The sequence below is a fragment of the Abramis brama genome, assembly GCF_963993115.1.
Source record: "Abramis brama genome assembly, chromosome: 15".
Taxonomy (NCBI): Eukaryota; Metazoa; Chordata; class Actinopteri; order Cypriniformes; family Leuciscidae; genus Abramis; species Abramis brama.
In genome coordinates, this window is record NC_139977.1 from 17609052 (window position 1) to 17628619 (window position 19568).

General features: G+C 40.4%; 2 protein-coding genes across 3 annotated transcripts in view; one reads left to right on the top strand and one right to left on the bottom strand.

Annotated features, from left to right (window-relative positions):
• pcxa (pyruvate carboxylase a) overlaps positions 1 to 19568 on the bottom strand; it is a 121744-nt gene that overhangs the window by 28131 nt on the left and 74045 nt on the right. The window lies entirely within an intron of this gene.
• Positions 2858 to 15961, top strand: lrfn4a (leucine rich repeat and fibronectin type III domain containing 4a). Of its 2 annotated transcripts, XM_084136294.1 has the most exons (4): positions 2858 to 3265; positions 3784 to 4287; positions 5519 to 7177; positions 14131 to 15961. In XM_084136294.1, exons 3-4 carry the CDS (start codon positions 5541 to 5543, stop codon positions 15173 to 15175), a joined length of 2682 nt encoding a protein of 893 aa, XP_083992420.1. In that variant the 5' UTR covers positions 2858 to 3265; positions 3784 to 4287; positions 5519 to 5540; the 3' UTR covers positions 15176 to 15961. The 2 variants fall into 2 exon arrangements, with proteins under 2 accessions (XP_083992420.1, XP_083992421.1); XM_084136295.1 differs by lacking the exon at positions 3784 to 4287.

The window sequence follows — 19568 nt, forward strand, 5'->3', positions numbered from 1 at the left end:
TAAATCTTACAGTAACCCGCTTAGGTTTCCCCTGGGGTGCACGCACCCCTGCTTGGGAATCACTCTTTCACAGCAATTAGTTGTGGTTTAGATCCAGCAGTTGCAGTGTCTTTCTTTATGCAGGTGCAACGTACATACACACATGAATCATTCATCTTTGTCATTCATCTTATGGTACTTAAATGTATTATTCATGATTTGTCATAGTCAGAGACATAATTTAACTGAATCAAGACTGATACTGGTTCGCCAGCCAAATCTGGAGTCTGATACGTCAGCCGCAGTGAGGTTTAGCAGACTCTGAGCCCACTGGTTACTTGCTCCAAGTGTGTGGAGCTGGGCTATAGCGGGCCTCTGGCAATGTTGCGTGCGGCCCGCTTAGCTGTGCCTGGGCCTCTATATATAGACCCGCATAAAGACTGTGAGTGACTCACGCTCACCTAAAAATCACAGAGCCCAGAAAAACAAAGAATATGGGAATCAGAGATAGAACATGAGAAACTGAGAAAAAGTGCAACTTGGACTGAACATCTTTGGCTCCTTCTCTACTTCTCAACTTTGCTGGCTGTGTAACGCTGCATTAGCCTCACGCTCATAAGATGATTATACAGATCAGCTTATAAGAACAGCTCTCTCATGATTTAGTACAGACAGTGGGTTTTGAACCACTGACCACTTGCATCAACAGCAAGTCATACCATTGGACCAAGACATTCATTTTAAGCTAACACTTTACAATAAAATTGTACTTTGTTAACATTATTTAACCTAATAGCTACAATGACCAACTCTTTATTAACAGCATTTATTAATCTTAGTTAATGTTTATTTTTTAAATACACAACCATAAAAAGAGATGAATACATTTATTCATGCATTAAATTAATCAAAAAGTGACAAAGACATTTATAATTTTACAAAATATTTCTATTTTAAATAAATGCTGTTACTTGTAACTTTCTATTCACCAAAGAATCCTGAAAAATGCATAATGTTTTCCACAAAAATATTAAACTACATAATAGGTTGATTTCTGAAGAAACATGTTACACTAAAGACTGGAATAATGGCTGCTGAAAATTCAGCTTGGCCATCACAATAAAATATATCTTAAAAATATTAAAATAGAAATTAGTTATTATAAAATGTAATATTTCACAATATTACTGCTTTACTGTATTTTGGGATCAAATAAATGCAGCCTAAGGATAAGGGGCTTCTTTCAAAAACATTAACGAAATCTTACCAATCCCAAACTTTTAAACAGTAGTGTTTACGAATACATTTTTAACATTTCAAGTTGTATACGTTAATATTACTTCATGTATTATGAATAAACATGGATTAAAGGATTAGTTCACTTTTAAAAAAACGTTTGCTGATAATTTACTCACCCCCATGTCATCCAAGATGTCCATGTCTTTCTTTCTTCAGTCGAAAAGAAATTAAGGTTTTTGATGAAAACATTTCTCCATATAATGGACTTCAATGGGCCCCAAATGGTTCAAGGTCCAAATGACAGTTTCAGTGCAGCTTCAAAGGGCTTTAAACGATACCAGATGATGAATAAGGGTCTTATCTAGCGAAACGATCGGTCATTTCAAAAATAAATAAAAAAGTAATTGCGTATTACGTGACGTCACGAACGCGCATCACAGAACAGAGCAAGGCGAGCATTTGTGCTTATAAAACTTAAACTTTTTTATTTATTTTTTAAATGACCGATCGTTTCGCTAGATAAGACCCTTATTCATCGTCTGGTATCGTTTAAAGCCCTTTGAAGCTGCACTGAAACTGTCATTTGGACCTTGAACCGTTTGGGGCCCATTGAAGTCCATTATATGGAGAGAAATCCTGGAATGTTTTCATCAAAAACCTTAATTTCTTTTCGACTGAAGAAAGAAAGACATGGACATCTTGGATGACGTGGGGGTGAGTAAATTATCAGCAAAAGTTTTTTTAAAAGTGAACTAATCCTTTAACAACCAAGTACATAGTGTATTTTTAAATTAACATACCTAGATTGATAAACTTGCCCATTATTAGTTCATTATTAGTTAACAAATTGAACATTTGTGAAAGCAGTTACTGTTTTATTTATATCTGGAAGTTTATCCATTTATGCAGTTTATTTATTTCATTTTTACATTTTTTTTATCAAAATTTATCATAATACGAAAAAAAATTCTGACAGTCAACTATGCTGTTTTGGGGATGGGGTGGAACCATGTCATATCCTGTCAAAGGCATCAGAATCACCCACCCAGGCAATTCAGAGTTACCCACCTTCAACAACACATGCATTTTTAAAAACAGATTTCTCAAAATCAGCTCCTCTTTCAGTATCTGTTTTTAATGATATATAATGAGATATATGTATGTGTGTATGTATGTGTATATATATGTGTGTGTATATATATATGTGTGTGTATATATATATGTGTGTGTATATATATATGTGTGTGTATATATATATGTGTGTGTATATATATATGTGTGTGTGTATATATATGTGTGTGTGTATATATATATATATATATATATATATATATATATATATATATATATATATATATATATATATATACATATATAACTATATACACATAGTTATATATGTGCACATATATAACTATATAACTTTGGGCAATTCCTCTCCACATCCAGCCCCACACCCCTGTCTGCCAATGCACTCTCATTCTGCCATTTTTACCCTTGCATTTCATCTCTCTCTTCATACCGAGAGCCAAGACTGCTTCAGGCTCTACCACTACCCCCCCACCCTCTCTCCCCTCTCTCCCTCTCTCCCTCTCTCGCTCGCTCTCTCGTTCTCTCTTCCCTCCCTCCTGCTCACTCTGCCCTTGCTGTGGCAGACACATTGCAGTTGCAAACGCTCGCATCGGCTTGCTCCCTGCATCAAAACCAACAAATCACAGACTCGCGCAGTTCAAGAATACAGAGCAGGACGAAAAAGCAAAAACAAGGCACTGATTGATGGTAATATGCGACATCAGCTGGGACTCTACAGCACTGTCATATAAAGGTTCTTCGTGGTTGTAGGTAATGGTTGCCTACTTTGTGGGCAGGGTTTCCTGGGACCGTTTGCAAAAGTAAAAACAAAAGAAGCGTTCGGGGGAGAAACAAGGGGTGAGGATGCTACCCAAAATCCCTCTTGGACAAACCTGAGATGTAGAGGGAAAGGGACCCCTGGAAAAGGCAGCAGTTATCTCGGATGGACACAAGCAGGAATTTGGAAATAAAAAAGGTAGGTATATGTTTGCCTTTACCCTTTAGGTATTTAGGAGAGGCTGAGGAGGAGTGGAGACAGAGATTTGGAGTTGGTTAAGACAGAGTAGAAAGAATAACAGTTCAGGGTGGATTAGAGAGAGAGAGAGACAGAGAAAGAAAACAAAAAGGAGGTAATCGTGCAGTGAAAATGAGTCTATAGGTCCATCCAGACAAGAGTGCATGCACGCACATACACAGACAAATTTGGCTCAGTGAGACCCACAGGGTCTGCTTGAAAGCAGGTCTAATTGGATTATTTGCTTTAATGCGCCAGTTTACAGGAAGAATCAATTAATTTAGGATCCTCAATAGTATAAGACGCTGACATCAGCAAACAGACATGAATGATACACAACATGCTTTCCGCTTTAGGCTGTGTCATCTGAGCTAAAAGTCTATGCAAGAGAAACGAGAGAACAAAAATGATGTGAGCTTTTTTTTTTTAAAGAATGGGAGCTTTTAATATTGGTTAAATATTTGTGTTTCTTTTGGCAGTTCACTCTGAGATTAAATGGATTGGAAGCACTTGCTACTGGAAGCACCTTTGCAAATAGAAGATTTTAATAAAACAAGCTTTCACTGGAGTCTGAATTTAAAAATGCTGTGAAGTGAAGGAGAATTTGGATGCATTTCCTGAAATGCAGAAAATTATGAAAATCAGGAAAAAAATAATCCAACTTACTTTTAACTGAGGTTCACAGAAGATTATGGAAACTGGGCAGAGTGACTCATGGCGAAGAAAAGAACGGCAAGGCAGTCATGATGTGACAGTAATTCATCCATTTGACCACAGATCAAATTTAAATCATCATGATTTTTGGTCATTAACTATGAGGAACAAATCTACCCTCAGCACATCTGAATATTTCCACAGTGTTTACAGTGTTTCACTTCTGGATTTTCATCTGAAGCAATAATGGGACTAGCTGGACAGTTTGTCTATAAAAGAACTGAAAGGATTGGAAACCATTTTAAATCTTGATGAAACAGACACAACAGGTATGAAAAATTACAGTATTTTTTTGTTTGTCGTTTTCTCCTTTCCCTCCCTGCACAAACTAACCTACTGCTGGCAGGTAGGACCTCATGAGGTTTGTCAATTGTTTTCAGGATATTTACAGTGTGTAATTCCAGATTCAGCACAATGAATCTAAATTCCAATGGGTATTCATTCTTTATAGCAAATTTGCACACATACAGCTTTGAGCCAATTGCACATGGTTATTTATAGAATATAACTACTCTCAATGCTGCCCCATCTTATCTCTTCATCTCACCCATTCTCAGTTGCACACACTCGTTTAAAAAAACTGCTTTACGAGACTGACATTGGAGCCATTATGTAAGACTGAGATGAACAGTCCAAAATCACGTAAACAACAAATAGAAGCATTAGCATAACACCATCACAGTATAACACATATTTGATGATGGTGACTAATGGATTAATTAAACCAAGTCAAGCATTTGCACATGTTCAGGGACAATAGTGTATTAGATAACACAGGTATTCACTCTTGTGAAAGCAATTAAACTTCATTTACACACTCGTTGCAGCTTGTGTCGCTCCCTACTCTCCTTGCACTGGTTGGATTGCTTCTGCCCATGTGTGCGACAGAGCAGGCACAAACAGACAGTTATGTATCAGGTTAATGGAGAAATCAGACCCCTGTAGGAGAACAGGGAGCAGCAGAGAGGAGAACAAACAAAAGGACATAAGACGTGGGTAAATAGATACACTTTGTCTGCACACACAGCCACTACAACAGCCACACAATCTCACATCTGCGATGAGAAGACAGCCAAGGCATTCATCACTTAGAATGTGACTGATCATCTTGGGGTTTGTCCCTGGCAGCCAAATTGAGTCTCTCTTTCACTCACAAAACAGGGGAAAAGTTTAAGGTTCTTGTTGCACTTGCTGGGCACATGATGAATGTCTTAAAATCCAAACAACTAACAACTGATTCCAGGTAAATCATTAATCTGAACCAATGGACATGACTCACGGTTAGCTCCTCTTTGATACATTGTTGGATGAAGCGAGCTTATACTGGATGAGCGACTAGACATAACATTGTCTCTAAGTCTCAGTGGCAATTAATGGATAACCGCATTTGTGAAGGGGATTAGTGGATGGAAAAGCAGTCCCTGGATTGAGGGAGACAGAAAGTCCTAATTTTTCTCAGTTCAAGTTATGAAGTCACTAATATTTGTTCTCTTTGCACAGGTCTGTGGACTACCTGGTTACCATGCCACGCACAGAACCAGGAAGTCCATCTAGAGGAACCAATCTGTTGCAAGAACAGGGCAACTCAAAATGGATCCAGTCAAGGAGATATCATGCTTCCTCTAACCCTTTCAGCCCAATAAATGTCCGCCCCTCTCCCATGCCACAATCAACAATTTTCTGGCTGAGTCTCCTAGGCTTCGTATTGCTGCAGAGTGGACAAGGTGTGTTGGCAGGGGAGACATGGGGCATGGTGTCCATCTGCCCCATCCACTGTGTGTGTCGGAACTTATCTGAGTCTCTAAGCACACTTTGTGTGAATAAAGGTCTGCTTTTCGTGCCACCGAACATTGATCGCCGCACTGTGGAGCTTCGTCTTGCTGACAACTACATCCTGGAAGTGGGAGGTGCAGACTTTGCCAATATGACAGGACTAGTTGACCTAACATTGTCACGCAACACCATCCATTCTCTAAAACCACTGGCCTTTGCTGATCTGGAGAGTCTGCGTTCACTTCACCTGGACACCAACCGTCTCACAGTGGTGGGACCTCAGGATCTGACAGGTCTTGTTAACCTTCAGCATCTAATCATCAACAACAACCAGCTCACAGATGTTTCGGTGGATGCTTTTGATGACTTCCTATTGACTCTGGAAGATCTGGACCTTTCCTACAACAACCTACGCAGGGTTCCTTGGGAATCTATACAGAATATGGCTAGCCTGCACACCTTAAATCTAGATCACAATCTAATAGACCAGATTGCTGAGGGTTCTTTCAGTGAGCTCTTCAAACTGTCTCGACTGGATATGACCTCGAACAGATTGCAGACTCTTCCCCCTGATCCACTGTTTTCCAGATCCCAGATTGGGGTTGTCAGTCCAACACCATACAATTCCATCACCAGCCTTAACTTTGGGGGGAATCCCCTGCATTGCAACTGTGAGCTGTTGTGGCTACGACGACTGATTCGGGAAGATGACATGGAGACGTGTGCTACACCTGTTCATCTGGCGGGTCGCTACTTCTGGTCCATCCCTGAGGAAGAGTTCACGTGTGAGCCACCATTGATCACCCGTAATACCAACAAGCTGTGGGTGTTGGAGGGTCAAAGAGCCACACTTAAATGTAGAGCCATTGGTGACCCTGAGCCAGTTATTCATTGGGTGTCACCAGATGACCGTATTGTGGCCAACTCCAGTCGCATTTGTTCATACTACAATGGCACGCTGGACTTTTTGGTGACACGTGCCAGAGATGATGGCACCTATACGTGCATTGCCATCAATGCTGCAGGGGAATCTACAGCTCTGGTAGAATTGAAGATCATCCCTCTTCCCCATAGAGGTAATGGTACAATATCCCTTATCAACCACAGAGACCCTGGATCATCTGATATTAGCAGTGGGCGGGGAGGGGTTGAAGGGGCAGGGACTGGTGTGGTGACTGTACGGAATGTCACTGGAGGCAAGGGAGATACCGGAGAAAGAGGAAGCGGAAGCAGTAATGGAGGAGCAGAAACCTTGGTAGCAGTTTTAGGCGTGACATCCAATTCAGCTCAGATTCGCTGGAAAATGGGTCGATCTTCAATGCCTTTCTTGGTGTGGATGTATCAGATCCAGTACAATAGCACTGCTGACGACGCACTTGTTTATAGGTAAGGATATCATGTTTCTTGATCTTGCAGCACTTTTGACAAAAAAAGAAAAGAAAATGATGTGTTGGTTTTCATGCATTTCAAGTAAACATGTAAACATCCTTGATGCCCATGTTCATGGATTATAGGCTTCAGATACTGATGAAAATATCCCAAAGCGGAGGGAAGAAGTTGAGCCATGAGGCTAAAACAGATACAGGCAGCTATTTATAGCCAGGGAGGGGTAAAGAAAGCAGAGCACTTGAGTGAGGGGACCTGCTGACTCTGGGGAAAACAGGATGGACCCTTGATGGACCCATAACCTACACATTTGAAGATGGTGTCACAGCAAATCAGGAAGAGTGAAATGGATCTAAATGGAAGAAGAAAGGGATAGAGATGGGGCAGGTCACATGGGAGGGGCTGTGGGAGTTACTTACACTGACTCTTCTTAGACAGCTGGGAGGAGTCATAGTAGTTCCACAGTAGTAGTGTCCAAATTCTCATACATTTATAGTTTGTACTAAATTCAGTGAAGAACTTCTCAACATTTTATGTTCTTTTGGCATGCAGGTTTATAGTATAAATACATTTCCAGACATAAAACATCTGCTATGTTGTCCTGTGTTCCGTGTCCTGTGACACACTAACAATTAACAAGAAAACTATTTATTTGGCTGTTGTTTAACAAGTAAAATTTAATCAGAAAAAAAATTATTGGTACAAGCAGTACATGCACTTTAAAAAAAAAAAGCCACCTGGCTCACAGTTTTTGGACATTGTTATCTTTTGAATCTGACACAGCATCAGCTCCTGTTCTCTCAAGGGATAATGAAGTGTCCACTGTTTGCACACCTCAGAATCTTAGCAGATGCAGTACATCATCTGGGTATTGTTCAGCTACTGATCATGGATATGGATGTATTTTTATTACTTTTTATATACTGTGCAGCAGTATCAGGATGCACAAACAACTCAGTTTGAATTCAAAAATCCTTCATCAGACAAAGAAATTCCTCCATGGTAGCCTTCATTTTATGATCCAATTTGTTTATCTCACTCTCTCCTCTCATTACCTTTTCCTTTCCCTTTCCCTTTGCAACCTTCCTAGAGCTCTTCAGCTATAAACACTCAATTACTCAGAAGGGAGCTTATAAAAGCAAAATATACACTGCACATGCATACACATGAACCCATTCTGGCATGGTAAGGACATATCTAGGAAGGCTTAACAAATGTAAGGAGCAGTGGGATTTCTAGGGATTGGGATCAATAATGCATGGTGAAGGTGAGGGGCATGTTTGTGAGACGAGGAGAGAAATATACATAGATAAAGGAGGATGGGCTAAAGAGAGGGGGATGATAGCAGAAGTAGCAGCAGTTGCTGAGTGATGGCAGGCAGAGAAGTGGATGAGTGGGAGGCCAGGCATCTTCATAATGGACCTGTTACTACAGCTATTCCCATCAACATGCAGGAATTTGTAAGAGTAAACACAGTAAGCCACTCAAGGCCAGAAGACAGACATTACACTTTGACTGGCCACCTTGACTGCATCGTTAAACTACAGAGATAGAGATAGACTTTTTCCTAGATATTTTTGCACATTCAAGGAACGCTCCACATTCATTACAAGTTAAGCACTATTGACAATATTTGTGGCATAATGTCAATAACCACAGAAAAAATTCATGGTAACAGCAAGGCTAGTCTCAGCATCAGACGTCACGTTGGCTGTTTCTGCACCAGTCAGTTCTCACCACAGTTTTGAAAAATGCGTGAAAGTGGTGAGATGCGAAGTGAAGGGGGAAGAGGGACCAACAACACAGCAACGGCTTCTGATTCTGATAGTTTTATTTCCCTCTCATTGAGTTAAAAGCATCAAAGCTTCCCACAAATGCATGTTGCAATTTACCATTACATGTAACACAATATATATTATACATGGTTTTGTAATTTCACTGTAAATTACACAAATACATACTACATATCCCGTGGCAGCTATAATTTAACGCACAAATGCACAGCTTTGCATTGAAGAATTTTTTATATATATATATATATATATATATAAGAATCAGAATCAGAAAGAGCTTTATTGACAAGTGTGCTTGCACCCACAAGGAATTTTTCTTGGTACTGAAGCTTCCAGTGCACATATACAAATACAAATACAACAAGAAACATAGTAATACAAATTCTAAGAATAAAATATATAAAAAATAAATAAAAATAGTATAAAAGTAAAAAAGTAGGGTCACAGTTGGGTTTAGTCCGAATAAACATTTACAGATTATGAACATATTTACAGTATTTTGAGTAGTATGAATAATATAAATATAAATATCACCTGAGTTAGAGAATATTACACTAGACAGTGGGAGTCTAGCGCATGTTACAGATTATGAACATATTTACAGTATTTTGAGTAGTATGAATAATATAGATATAAATATCACCTGAGTTAGAGAATATTGCACTAGACAGTGGGAGTATTGCACTTACAGGCATATGCCTTGGGGGGCATGTTAAGTGTTCAGAAGGGAAATGGCCTGTGGAAATAAACTGTTCCTGTGCCTGGATGTTCTTGTGGCCAGTGATCTGTGTCGCGTCCTGACGGTAACAGTTCAAACAGGGGGTGTCCAGGGTGAGGAGTCTGTGATGATTTTACCTGCTCTCTTCCTCACTCTGGAAGAGTACAGGTCCTGGAGGGTTGGCAGGGGGGCACCAATAATCCTCTCTGCAGTCCGGACGGTCCGTTGTAGTCTCCTGATATCCGATTTGGTAGCTGAACCAAACCAGACAGTGATGGAAGTGCTTAAAACAGACTCAATGATGGCTGAGTAGAACTGGATCAGCAGCTCCTGTGGCAGATTGAACTTCTTCAGCTGGCGAAGGAAGTACAGTCTCTGCTGGGCCTTTTTCACAATGGAGTCAATGTGATTTGCCCACTTCAGGTCCTGAGAGATGGTAGAGCCCAGGAACCTGAATGACTCCACTGCTTCCACAGTGCTGTTCATGATGGTGAGAGGGGGCAGTGCTGGGGATTTTCTCCTGAAGTCCACGATCATCTCCACTGTTTTGAGCGTGTTCAGCTCAAGGTTGTTATAGCTGCACCGGACAGCCAGCTGTTCAACCCCCAGTCTGTAAGCAGACTCGTCACCATTTTGGATGAGACCGATGACAGTGGTGTCGTCTGCAAATTTCAGGAGCTTGACAGAGGGGACTTTAGAAGTGCAGTCATTAGTGTACAGGGAGAAGAGCAGTGGAGAGAGAACGCACCCTTGGGGGGCACCAGTGCTGATGGTGAGGGTCCTGGATGTGAGTTTCCCCAGTCTCACTAGCTGCTGCCGGTCCGTCAGGAAGCTGGAGATCCACTGACAGATTGAGGATGGCATGGAGAGCTGAGTCAGTTTGGCTGTGAGAAGATCAGGGATGATGGTATTGAAGGCCGAACTGAAGTCCACAAATAAGATCCGTGCATAAGTCCCAGGTCTGTCAAGATGTTGCAGGATATAGTGCAGTCCCATGTTGACTGCATCATCCACAGACCTGTTTGCTCTGTAAGCAAACTGAAAGGGATCCAGCAGGGGTCCAGTGATGTCCTTCAGATAGGCCAACACCAGTCTTTCAAACGACTTCATGACCACAGACGTGAGAGCGACAGGTCTGTAGTCGTTAAGTCCAGTGATTTTAGTTTTTTTGGGAACCGGAATGATAGTGGAGCGTTTGAAGCAGCAGGGAACTTCACACTGCTCCAATGATCTGTTGAAGATCTGCGTGAAGACTGGGGCCAGTTGGTCAGCGCAGGCTTTTAGACAAGCAGATGAGATGCCATCTGGGCCTGAAGCTTTCCTAGTCTTCTGTTTTTTGAAGACTCGGCTCACGTCCTCCACACAGACCTTAAGCTCAGGTTGGATGGCAGAAGGGGGGAGGAGAGGGGTTGCAGGAGGTGATGGTGGATGTGTGAAGTGCACATCAGAGCGGGTGTGAGGTGTGAGTCTGGGCTTCTCAAACCTGCAATAGAATGCATTGAGAGTGTCAGCCAGTTGTTGATTCTCCACAGATGAGGGGGATGGTGATTTGTAGTTGGTGATGTTCCTCAGGCCTCTCCAGACTGATGCCGGGTCGTTGGCTGAAAACTGTTTTTTCAGCTTTTCAGAGTAGCTTCTTTTAGCAACTCTGATTTCCTTTGTCAGTTTGTTTCTGGCCTGGTTATACAAGATTTTATCCCCACTTCTGTAAGCATCCTCTTTGGCATGACGAAGCTGTTTGAGTTTCCCAGTAAACCATGGTTTATCATTAGTGAATGATAAGAATGTCCTGGTAGGAATGCATGTATCCTCACAGAAACTGATATATGATGTTACAGTATCTGTGAGCTCATCCAGATCGGTGGCTGCAGCTTCAAAAACAGTCTGGCAGTAGTTTGGCAGTTCACGGGAGAGATTTGCTTTGTTAAAATCCCCAAGAATGATTAAAAGAGAGTCTGGGTACCTTTGTTCCATTTCAGCTATATGTTCAGCCAGCTGTTGTAGCGCCGCGCTCACACACGCATCTGGAGGAATGTAAACATTCGCGAAAATGAATGAGGAAAACTCCCGCGGCGAGTAGAAAGGTTTACAGTTTATGAAATGCGCCTCTAAATTAGGAGAGCACATCTTCTTCAGTGTTGTTACATCTGAACACCAACTTTTGTTAATGTAGAAACACAATCCACCACCTCTCGTTTTCCCCGTTAGTTCCACGATGCAATCCGCTCGGAACAGCTGGAAGCCCGGCAGATGTAGTGCGTTGTCCGGTATGGCTTCACTCAGCCAGGTTTCAGTGAAGCACAGAGCAGCGGAGTTTAAAAAATCCTTGTTAGTGCGGGTGATGAGAAGTTCGTCCATTTTGTTAGGAAGAGATCGGAGATTCGCAAGATGAATACTGGGGAGTACAGTGCGGAGGCCGCGCTCGAGGAGTTTAACCAGCGCGCCGGCGCGCTTCCCGCGTTTGCGTCTGACCGCGCGTTTGAACAACACCGCTGCCCCTCCAACGAGAATGTCCAGTAAAACAATCTATAAACAACAATCTATAAACAACAAACAAAACAACAATCTATATATATATATATATATATATATATATATATATATATATATATATATATATATATATATATATATAATCTATATCTATATCTATATCTATATATATATATATATTCCTGATGTTTTTTTGCAAAAAATACATTACCTAATTCTATACATTACCTAGGCATTCTATAGAATGCCGGATTACACACTTTGCCGGTAACATATACACACACACACACACACACACACACACACATATATATACACATATACATATACACACACATATAAACACACACACACACATACGTATATATGTTTGTTTGATCAGTTATTGGGCCAGTCACACTCACAGTGTGGATGAATCACATTTGTGTCAAAGACTAATCTATGGAAGAGAACTTATGAGACGCAGAAACACTTACAAAAGCAAAATCAAACACTCATTTTGACCCATTAATGCATCTCACATTTACTGTATTGTGATCTGTTTGAAGCGCCTGTCATAGGAAATCAACGCATGCTGTCATGAATACGAGATACAGCCTAGGATCCATTAGCGCCTGCACTAATCCATACGGCTGATATCTCTAAATAAGCTCTAACTTTAATAATGTTCGACCAAGGGAAAAAAGGCTTCTGGGGGGGGGGTGTTTGGCTCGAGGTCATGGTGCAAAGGACCCTAGGTTGATTTTACTCCGAACCATCCCTTTAAGTGAGGTGTCTTCTCATAGGATAAGGACATGCAGTCTCATGACTAATTATGAGACACAGATGAGTCATCGATGTAGAATAGTACAAGAAAATGTCACGTCCTGTGACGTTGACACAAAGACTTATTTAAACCCGGAAGATGAAAATAGTGCAAAAAAGCTTAAAATTAACTAGTATTAAAACTAGTATTAGTATTTAATATATGGTAACATTTTCTTCTATGATGTTCTACAAATAACTTAGAAAATTTAGTTTAGAGTTTCATGACCCTTTAATTATAAAGTTGAGGAAATAGTTCAGGTTAAAAAAATCCCTATCATACATCTGACCTGAACTGATCTCAAAATGCAAACCATTCTATAGAAATAATGGGAGAATTTTATTTAAATTCTTTTTCAAAATCATTGCCCAGCACGAATCATGGAGAAAATCAAGGGCTTTATTAACAGCATATCATTAAGACGTTTCCTGTGAAGCTTGTAATTCAAATGATCCATTAGATTTGTGAAATTTTATATGCAGATAAGCTTGCAGATACCTCATTGATATGCAGTAACACACTGAGCTCAAAAATAAGTCAAGTCAACTTGAATGTGAACACGGTATTTGATTCCTTCCAGTGCAGCACAAAAACACTACACACCTTTTTACTGAGGTTGATACTCAAGGAAAGATAGTGTAGTCAAAATAAAATTGACGAATTTGAACAAAAGCTTATTGAATGTGAAGAGGAAAGAGGGAAATAGCTTATTGAAACCAGAGCAAAAGAGATTAAAATTGTTCAAGGTCCTTCTGCTGTAAACCCCAATTGCCTCTCAAAGTAAAGTGAATTAAAGTACTTGAATCACGTTTAAAGCATTTTCATTACAGACACATATACCAAGCAGCCAAAGCAAATGCAGTGGACAGTCAATGAAATTTATTAAAGAGTACTGTATAGACACAGTTTCTGCCAGATTGTAAAGACTAGTGTGGGCAGGATTCCTTCAGGCAAGAAGCATGTCAGCAACCTCTCAGCTTTAATGTAAAAATGCTTAATTGCTTGTCAGACTGACCATTTTCACTACAAAAGCTTTGAAATCCATCAAGTTCACGTTATTGTGCTTGGTGCATTTCTGGCTGCATTTCTCCTCAATATGTTTAATTTCTCATAAAGTCTCTCCTTTTTTTATTTTTGGTTACAGAATTCTGCCTCCAACCAGTAATAGTTTCCTGCTGAAAAACTTGGTGTCAGGAGCGGACTACAGCCTGTGTGTCTTGGCCATATTCGATGATGGCATCTCCTCCTTGGCTACTACAAAGGTGTTGGGCTGCATCCAGTTCAGCACTAAAGAGGATTATCCAGAATGCCGTTCTCTACACGCTCACTTCCTGGGCGGCACGCTGACAGTGATGGTGGGTGGTGTGGTGGTAGTAACCCTTCTGGTCTTCACCGTGGCCATGATGGTGCGCCATCGTGTATGCGGAGAGTGTCGGGATGATGCCAACAGGCCTGGCAAGTTCTTGCCAGCCAAAGGGGTGGATGTTTACGCCCAGACAAATGGAAACAACAGTATGATGATGGTGGCGTTGCCAAACGGAGTCTTGGCCCAAAGAACAAAAGACAAACACAAGCACAGTTCTCTCTCAAAACCCAAACAGAGCCCGGAGCCACACCATGGCACACACGATAGGGGTGACGGGGCAGTGAGGGAAAAATGCTTTAGTCCTCTCACACCAGAAAGTGAGAGATTGACACTCTTTTATTCCCCAAGTAACACACTGCCCATGCCGACACAAAAGCGAGCAGGTAGGCTCAAGTTGCGAAAACCTCTGGAGAAAGGCAGAGACATGGACAGAGAGGCCTTGGCTTCGCTTGCATTGAAACAAGATGGAGATGACGGAAGGGAAGGAGGCTCAGACTTGAGGCAAGCACTAAAAACCAAGCGTAGCTGCTCTTTTGATGTGGGTGAAATCACCACCACCACCACGTGTTACGGCTACGCCAAGCGGCTGAGTGTCATCTGGACCCGTCGTAGCCAGTCGCTACATGGCATGCTTGTCCACTGTGGCTCCACGACCAGCACATCCAGCACGGGTAGCAGCGAGCAGTACGGCAACGGCCTAACGCAAAATTGTCTACATGCCTTCACTTCTAACAACTCCTCCAACTCTAACTCTAACTCGACTTCAAACTCAAACAGTAGCATGACCGTCAATCCAAGAGACCTGGAGGAAAGCGTGGTGTAGATTGTGAAAGAAAGATTTGCCTAAGAAAGGCTGATACAAACAAACAAATGCAGTGAGAGAGAACTATAAAAAAAAAAATTAGATAAGAAATTATCGGGGGAGGGCAGAATTGATGAGAAGTAATGCTCCTGACACAAAGGATTGGCTATCATTTGATGACCGCCATTATTCTAAGCCACAACAAGGCTCAAAATCAAATTATGTGAAGACAAAGAATGACAAGTAGGATTTGAAGAAAAAAGATTCAAGGACAGGCTTGTTTTTTTACCACAGGCCCAAGGCATGGGGGATTACAACCTAAAGCGTCTGTTTCAACAAGATTAATTAACCAATTAATACATTTTGGAATAAATCAGCCTCTACTTTATGTAGAAGAAACACTATTCGAATGCTAATGAGGAGCTGAAAAACTAAGGGGGTAAATATCACACAAAAAAAAAAAAAAAAAAAAAAAAAAAATCAAACCCAAAGAGAGAATGCATTATCTGTTGAAATACACTGCTGCAAAGAAGTACAACATGGATGGGCCTTCTAATGAGAGAAAGAATATAAATATGCTGTAAAGTTTCTCTTCACTCTAATAATTTTTTCAAACGGATGTTTTTCAATGAATTGAAAAGATGGAAGGAGTGGGACTCTCAGAACACTTCAATACATTGGTGTTAAGAACGGGGTAACCATTTGTTCAAATGTCATTCAACAGTGGTCTGAATAGTCATAATTGTTCTTGTCTGATCAGCCTTTTTTCCAGAGTCATAAAAAGAATAAAACGCTGTTCTGTAAAAATGATATTCTGTATTGTGGAATGAAGCTGTAATGAAGCTCTAATTGAGATCAATCTGATATGATAGCTCCAAGGTTAATTGCTTAAGAGAAGATGGAATAAAAAGCCATATGGCACATGAACCAAAAAACTAGAGTGCTGCAGTTGACTGGCAGCACGGCATACAGCCCCCAAAAAAACCTGATTAAAATGTCAAATAGGATAATAAGCTTAATGTCTCTAGTGTACTAATTCTAGCTCAGCTAACTTAACTGGAGATTTAATTGCAGATAATAAACAACATCAACAACAAGGTCTGTTAATCTGCAAGATATCAAAGAAGTAATGTGTTATATGAGCTAAGGCTTCAAAATGAAGCTTGTAATTTCCTGTTATATTTCTTCATTTCTGCTGTGTCAAGCCCACCTCAGACCATTTTATATAACAGTTGACAGAAGAGGAGGAAAGCAGGACGAAGATGAAAGGAAAGAGGCAGGGGTGAAGGTGTGGACCAGAAAAAGAGGACATTGGCGCAGTTGGGGGAGGTTTCCTGTCTGCCTGGTTTGTGTGTTATGCTAAGCGCTTTGTTACAACGGATATTGCAAATGGTCCTTAAAGCTCAGGTTATAGCCGATACATTATATGGAGAGAGAACATATGCATACATCGATGCGTGTTTATGTAATCCCAGTATGTGTTTTAAATCAATCCCCGCTCTTTCCTAAAACTTAACGAGCTGCTTCACTAACTACTCTATACATCAGCTGCTACCTTCTAAGTTAACATCTAAATCAAAATGCAAGTCTAATTTAAAGCCATTCATACAAGCCAAACAAATAGCGCTACTCATATGAAGATCTTAAGAGCCCTGTCTAATGCTTAAAGATTGAGTTAATTCCAATAGAGTTTGACATTAACATGATGGCAAGCTAATAACTTTGTGATACTCTATATTAATTGATACTTTTTAATACTGAATAAAATAGTTTCATGAAGGGGGTTCACCTATTGTGGCTTAAAATGTTGCCTAACCAGCTGAAAAAAAAAAACAACAACAGGTAAGACCAGAAAACCAGCTTAGGCTTGTTTACATGGGTTTTCAGCAAGGTAGACAGCTGGTCTAAGCTGGTCTAAGATGGTCTCCCAGCCTGGTCAAGATGGTGTAGCTCAGAGTTTATCATGTGGTGGGTCGAGAACTAAAAATGGGTCACAAATTGGGTCGAAAAATATGTAATAAGAACCTATTTTAAATATTACATATATGTGAAAATATATATATATGTGTGTGTATATGTGTGTGTGTGTGTGTGTGTGTGTGTGTGTGTGTGTGTGTGTGTGTGTGTGTGTGTGCATGCATGGATGTACGTATATTAGGGGTTGAACAACTTAATTTTTCAATTGAAAAAGCCTGAACCTCGAGCTGAGACTTGAACGCGGGTTGCCTTGTGCACAGCTATGATATATGACACAGTGCTGCCAACAAGGCAACTGCTCCAACAAAACAGCTTATTTTTATGAGTTCTTTTGTCTTTGGGTTGTTATATTTCTCACAGATTTATGCTCGTTCTAAATCAGATACAGATAAAGTAGCAAAGATTACATTTATATGAATTCATAAGTGAGAGAGCGACTGCGTGTGAATTAATTCTACCTGTCACCGTCTCTCTACTAATAGAGAAGCTGTGGGTTTAAGTTACTAAGAAATATATGCTAGAACTTTTCAGTTTCGAAACTATTTTATTGATAAAATCACAGAACAGTGTTGACAATACATTTCTGCGCTCCTGAGTGTTTGGGTGCGCTCGATCTGCACATGATATGCGAGCTACGGTCTTGTATGCGTGTGATTTACAATGCAGCAGCACATTAGTTTAGAACGGCGATTAACTTACGTGTATAATAAGCTGTATAAAAACATGCATTCAACTGATCAATTTTGAGCATCTAGATGAAAATCAAACATATCTGGTGGAGCACTCTCGGAGTATGCATTTATTTGTCATTTTAACTGTTGGAAATGCAGCGTAAAAGTGAACTTCAAAGATTTCTTATCGTTTTGTGCCCTCTATAGGCCACAATTCCACAAACCTGGAAGACCTTCTAAACGTAAGCTTTTTAAGAAAGGAAAATTTAATGGATAAAACAAAAATAGTAGGGAGAATCAAGGAATTATGAATAATTTACTGCCATTGTGAGAATAACATGTAATCATGTAATCAATAAAAAAAAAGTAATTGTAGTCTGATTATGAGTATTTTAAAACGTAATATAATCTATATATATCATTTGTTGTGAAATGTAAAATCTGGGTCGTAAAACAGAACCTGTTGGGAACCACTGGTCTAGCTGGTTTTCCAGTAGCTAAAAAAGTGCGCAATTCCCTCTAAAGCCAACAGACGAGCCTGATCGGCCTGAGAGACCAGCTAAGACCAGCTTAGGCTGTTTTAAGTGTTTTTTTTCCAGTAGGGTCCAGTAGATCACTAGAGTCTGGAACAGAGCTACACACTAGGAATCTGTGAGGCCCTCCATTTCATTGGCATAGTAAAAAAAGGGAAAATCTGAAGATGAAAGATTTAATTTATAATCAAAGGGAAAGTGTGATTGAAGACCAAGCAGATTGCAAAAACGGCCCGGGAAAAGCACAACTTCACACAGATGTGATACCTAGTTCCAGTCAGGAACAGCGCATAGTAATCGCATGGTCTAATTTTTACCAGTGCTTTTATTCTCAGAGCCTGATGTCTAAAATCATGAGCATGCCTTTTTTTTCCAAAGCACCCCCAGAGAGCATAAATGTCTTTAAAAACTCCATGAAGAGCACACAACTCTGACTGCATGAAAGACGGTGTGGGCAGCACAGGGAGGAGGAGACGGAGGAGATGATGGAACGGTTCCGTGTGATTGCTACAGGCAACATTCTGCCCTCCTTTACCCAATTAAAACCTACTGATTGGCACATAGGTGGTTAGCCGATCATGCATGCAGGAGCAGTGATGCAGACAGAGCTGGCCTGTTCTCTCTCTGGCTGTGATGACTCCACTGCAGCTGCAGCAGCTGAGCTCTCCCTCCTCTCTCTCTCTCTCTCTCTCTCTCTCTCCTGAGAGTCTCTTGACAAGACGATACCTAGTGTAATGCACAAACACGCACAAAAACGCAGCCTAAGCTAAACTTCAGTCCTTTGAGAGCCAAACTCTAACCCTACTATACTATGGGTTTCCACCACAAAACACATGATGGTTAACATTTACAGTATCCACAGAGAGGGCTAGCTACACTCTCATAAAGATGAAGTTCTTAAAGGGATAGTCCACCCAAAAAATGTAATTCTGTCATCTTCTACTGACCCTCATGTCATTCCAAACCAGTCGGATTTTCTTTCATCTGCAGAACACAAAACAAGATATTCTGAGAAAATGATTTTGATATGTGGAAGATATTTGTAAACTGATTGCATAAATCCATTTAAGTTTAGAAAGCAATAGTTATGAGTACTGTGAACATATTTCATTTGAGTTCACTAAAAAGAAAGACAATTAAACTCTACACTCCATTCAAATACTTTGCGTAACTGTAACTTCTCTGTATTGCTTAAAACTATTAAAATTAGAATCATTAAAATGACCTCAAATC

Bases quoted from the DNA above. Each gene is read 5' to 3' on its own strand.
- lrfn4a (XM_084136294.1), top strand. From the start codon at position 5,541: ATGCCACGCACAGAACCAGGAAGTCCATCTAGAGGAACCAATCTGTTG. The intron at 7,178-14,130 runs GTAAGGATATCA...TTTTGGTTACAG, and splicing joins GACGACGCACTTGTTTATAG to AATTCTGCCTCCAACCAGTA.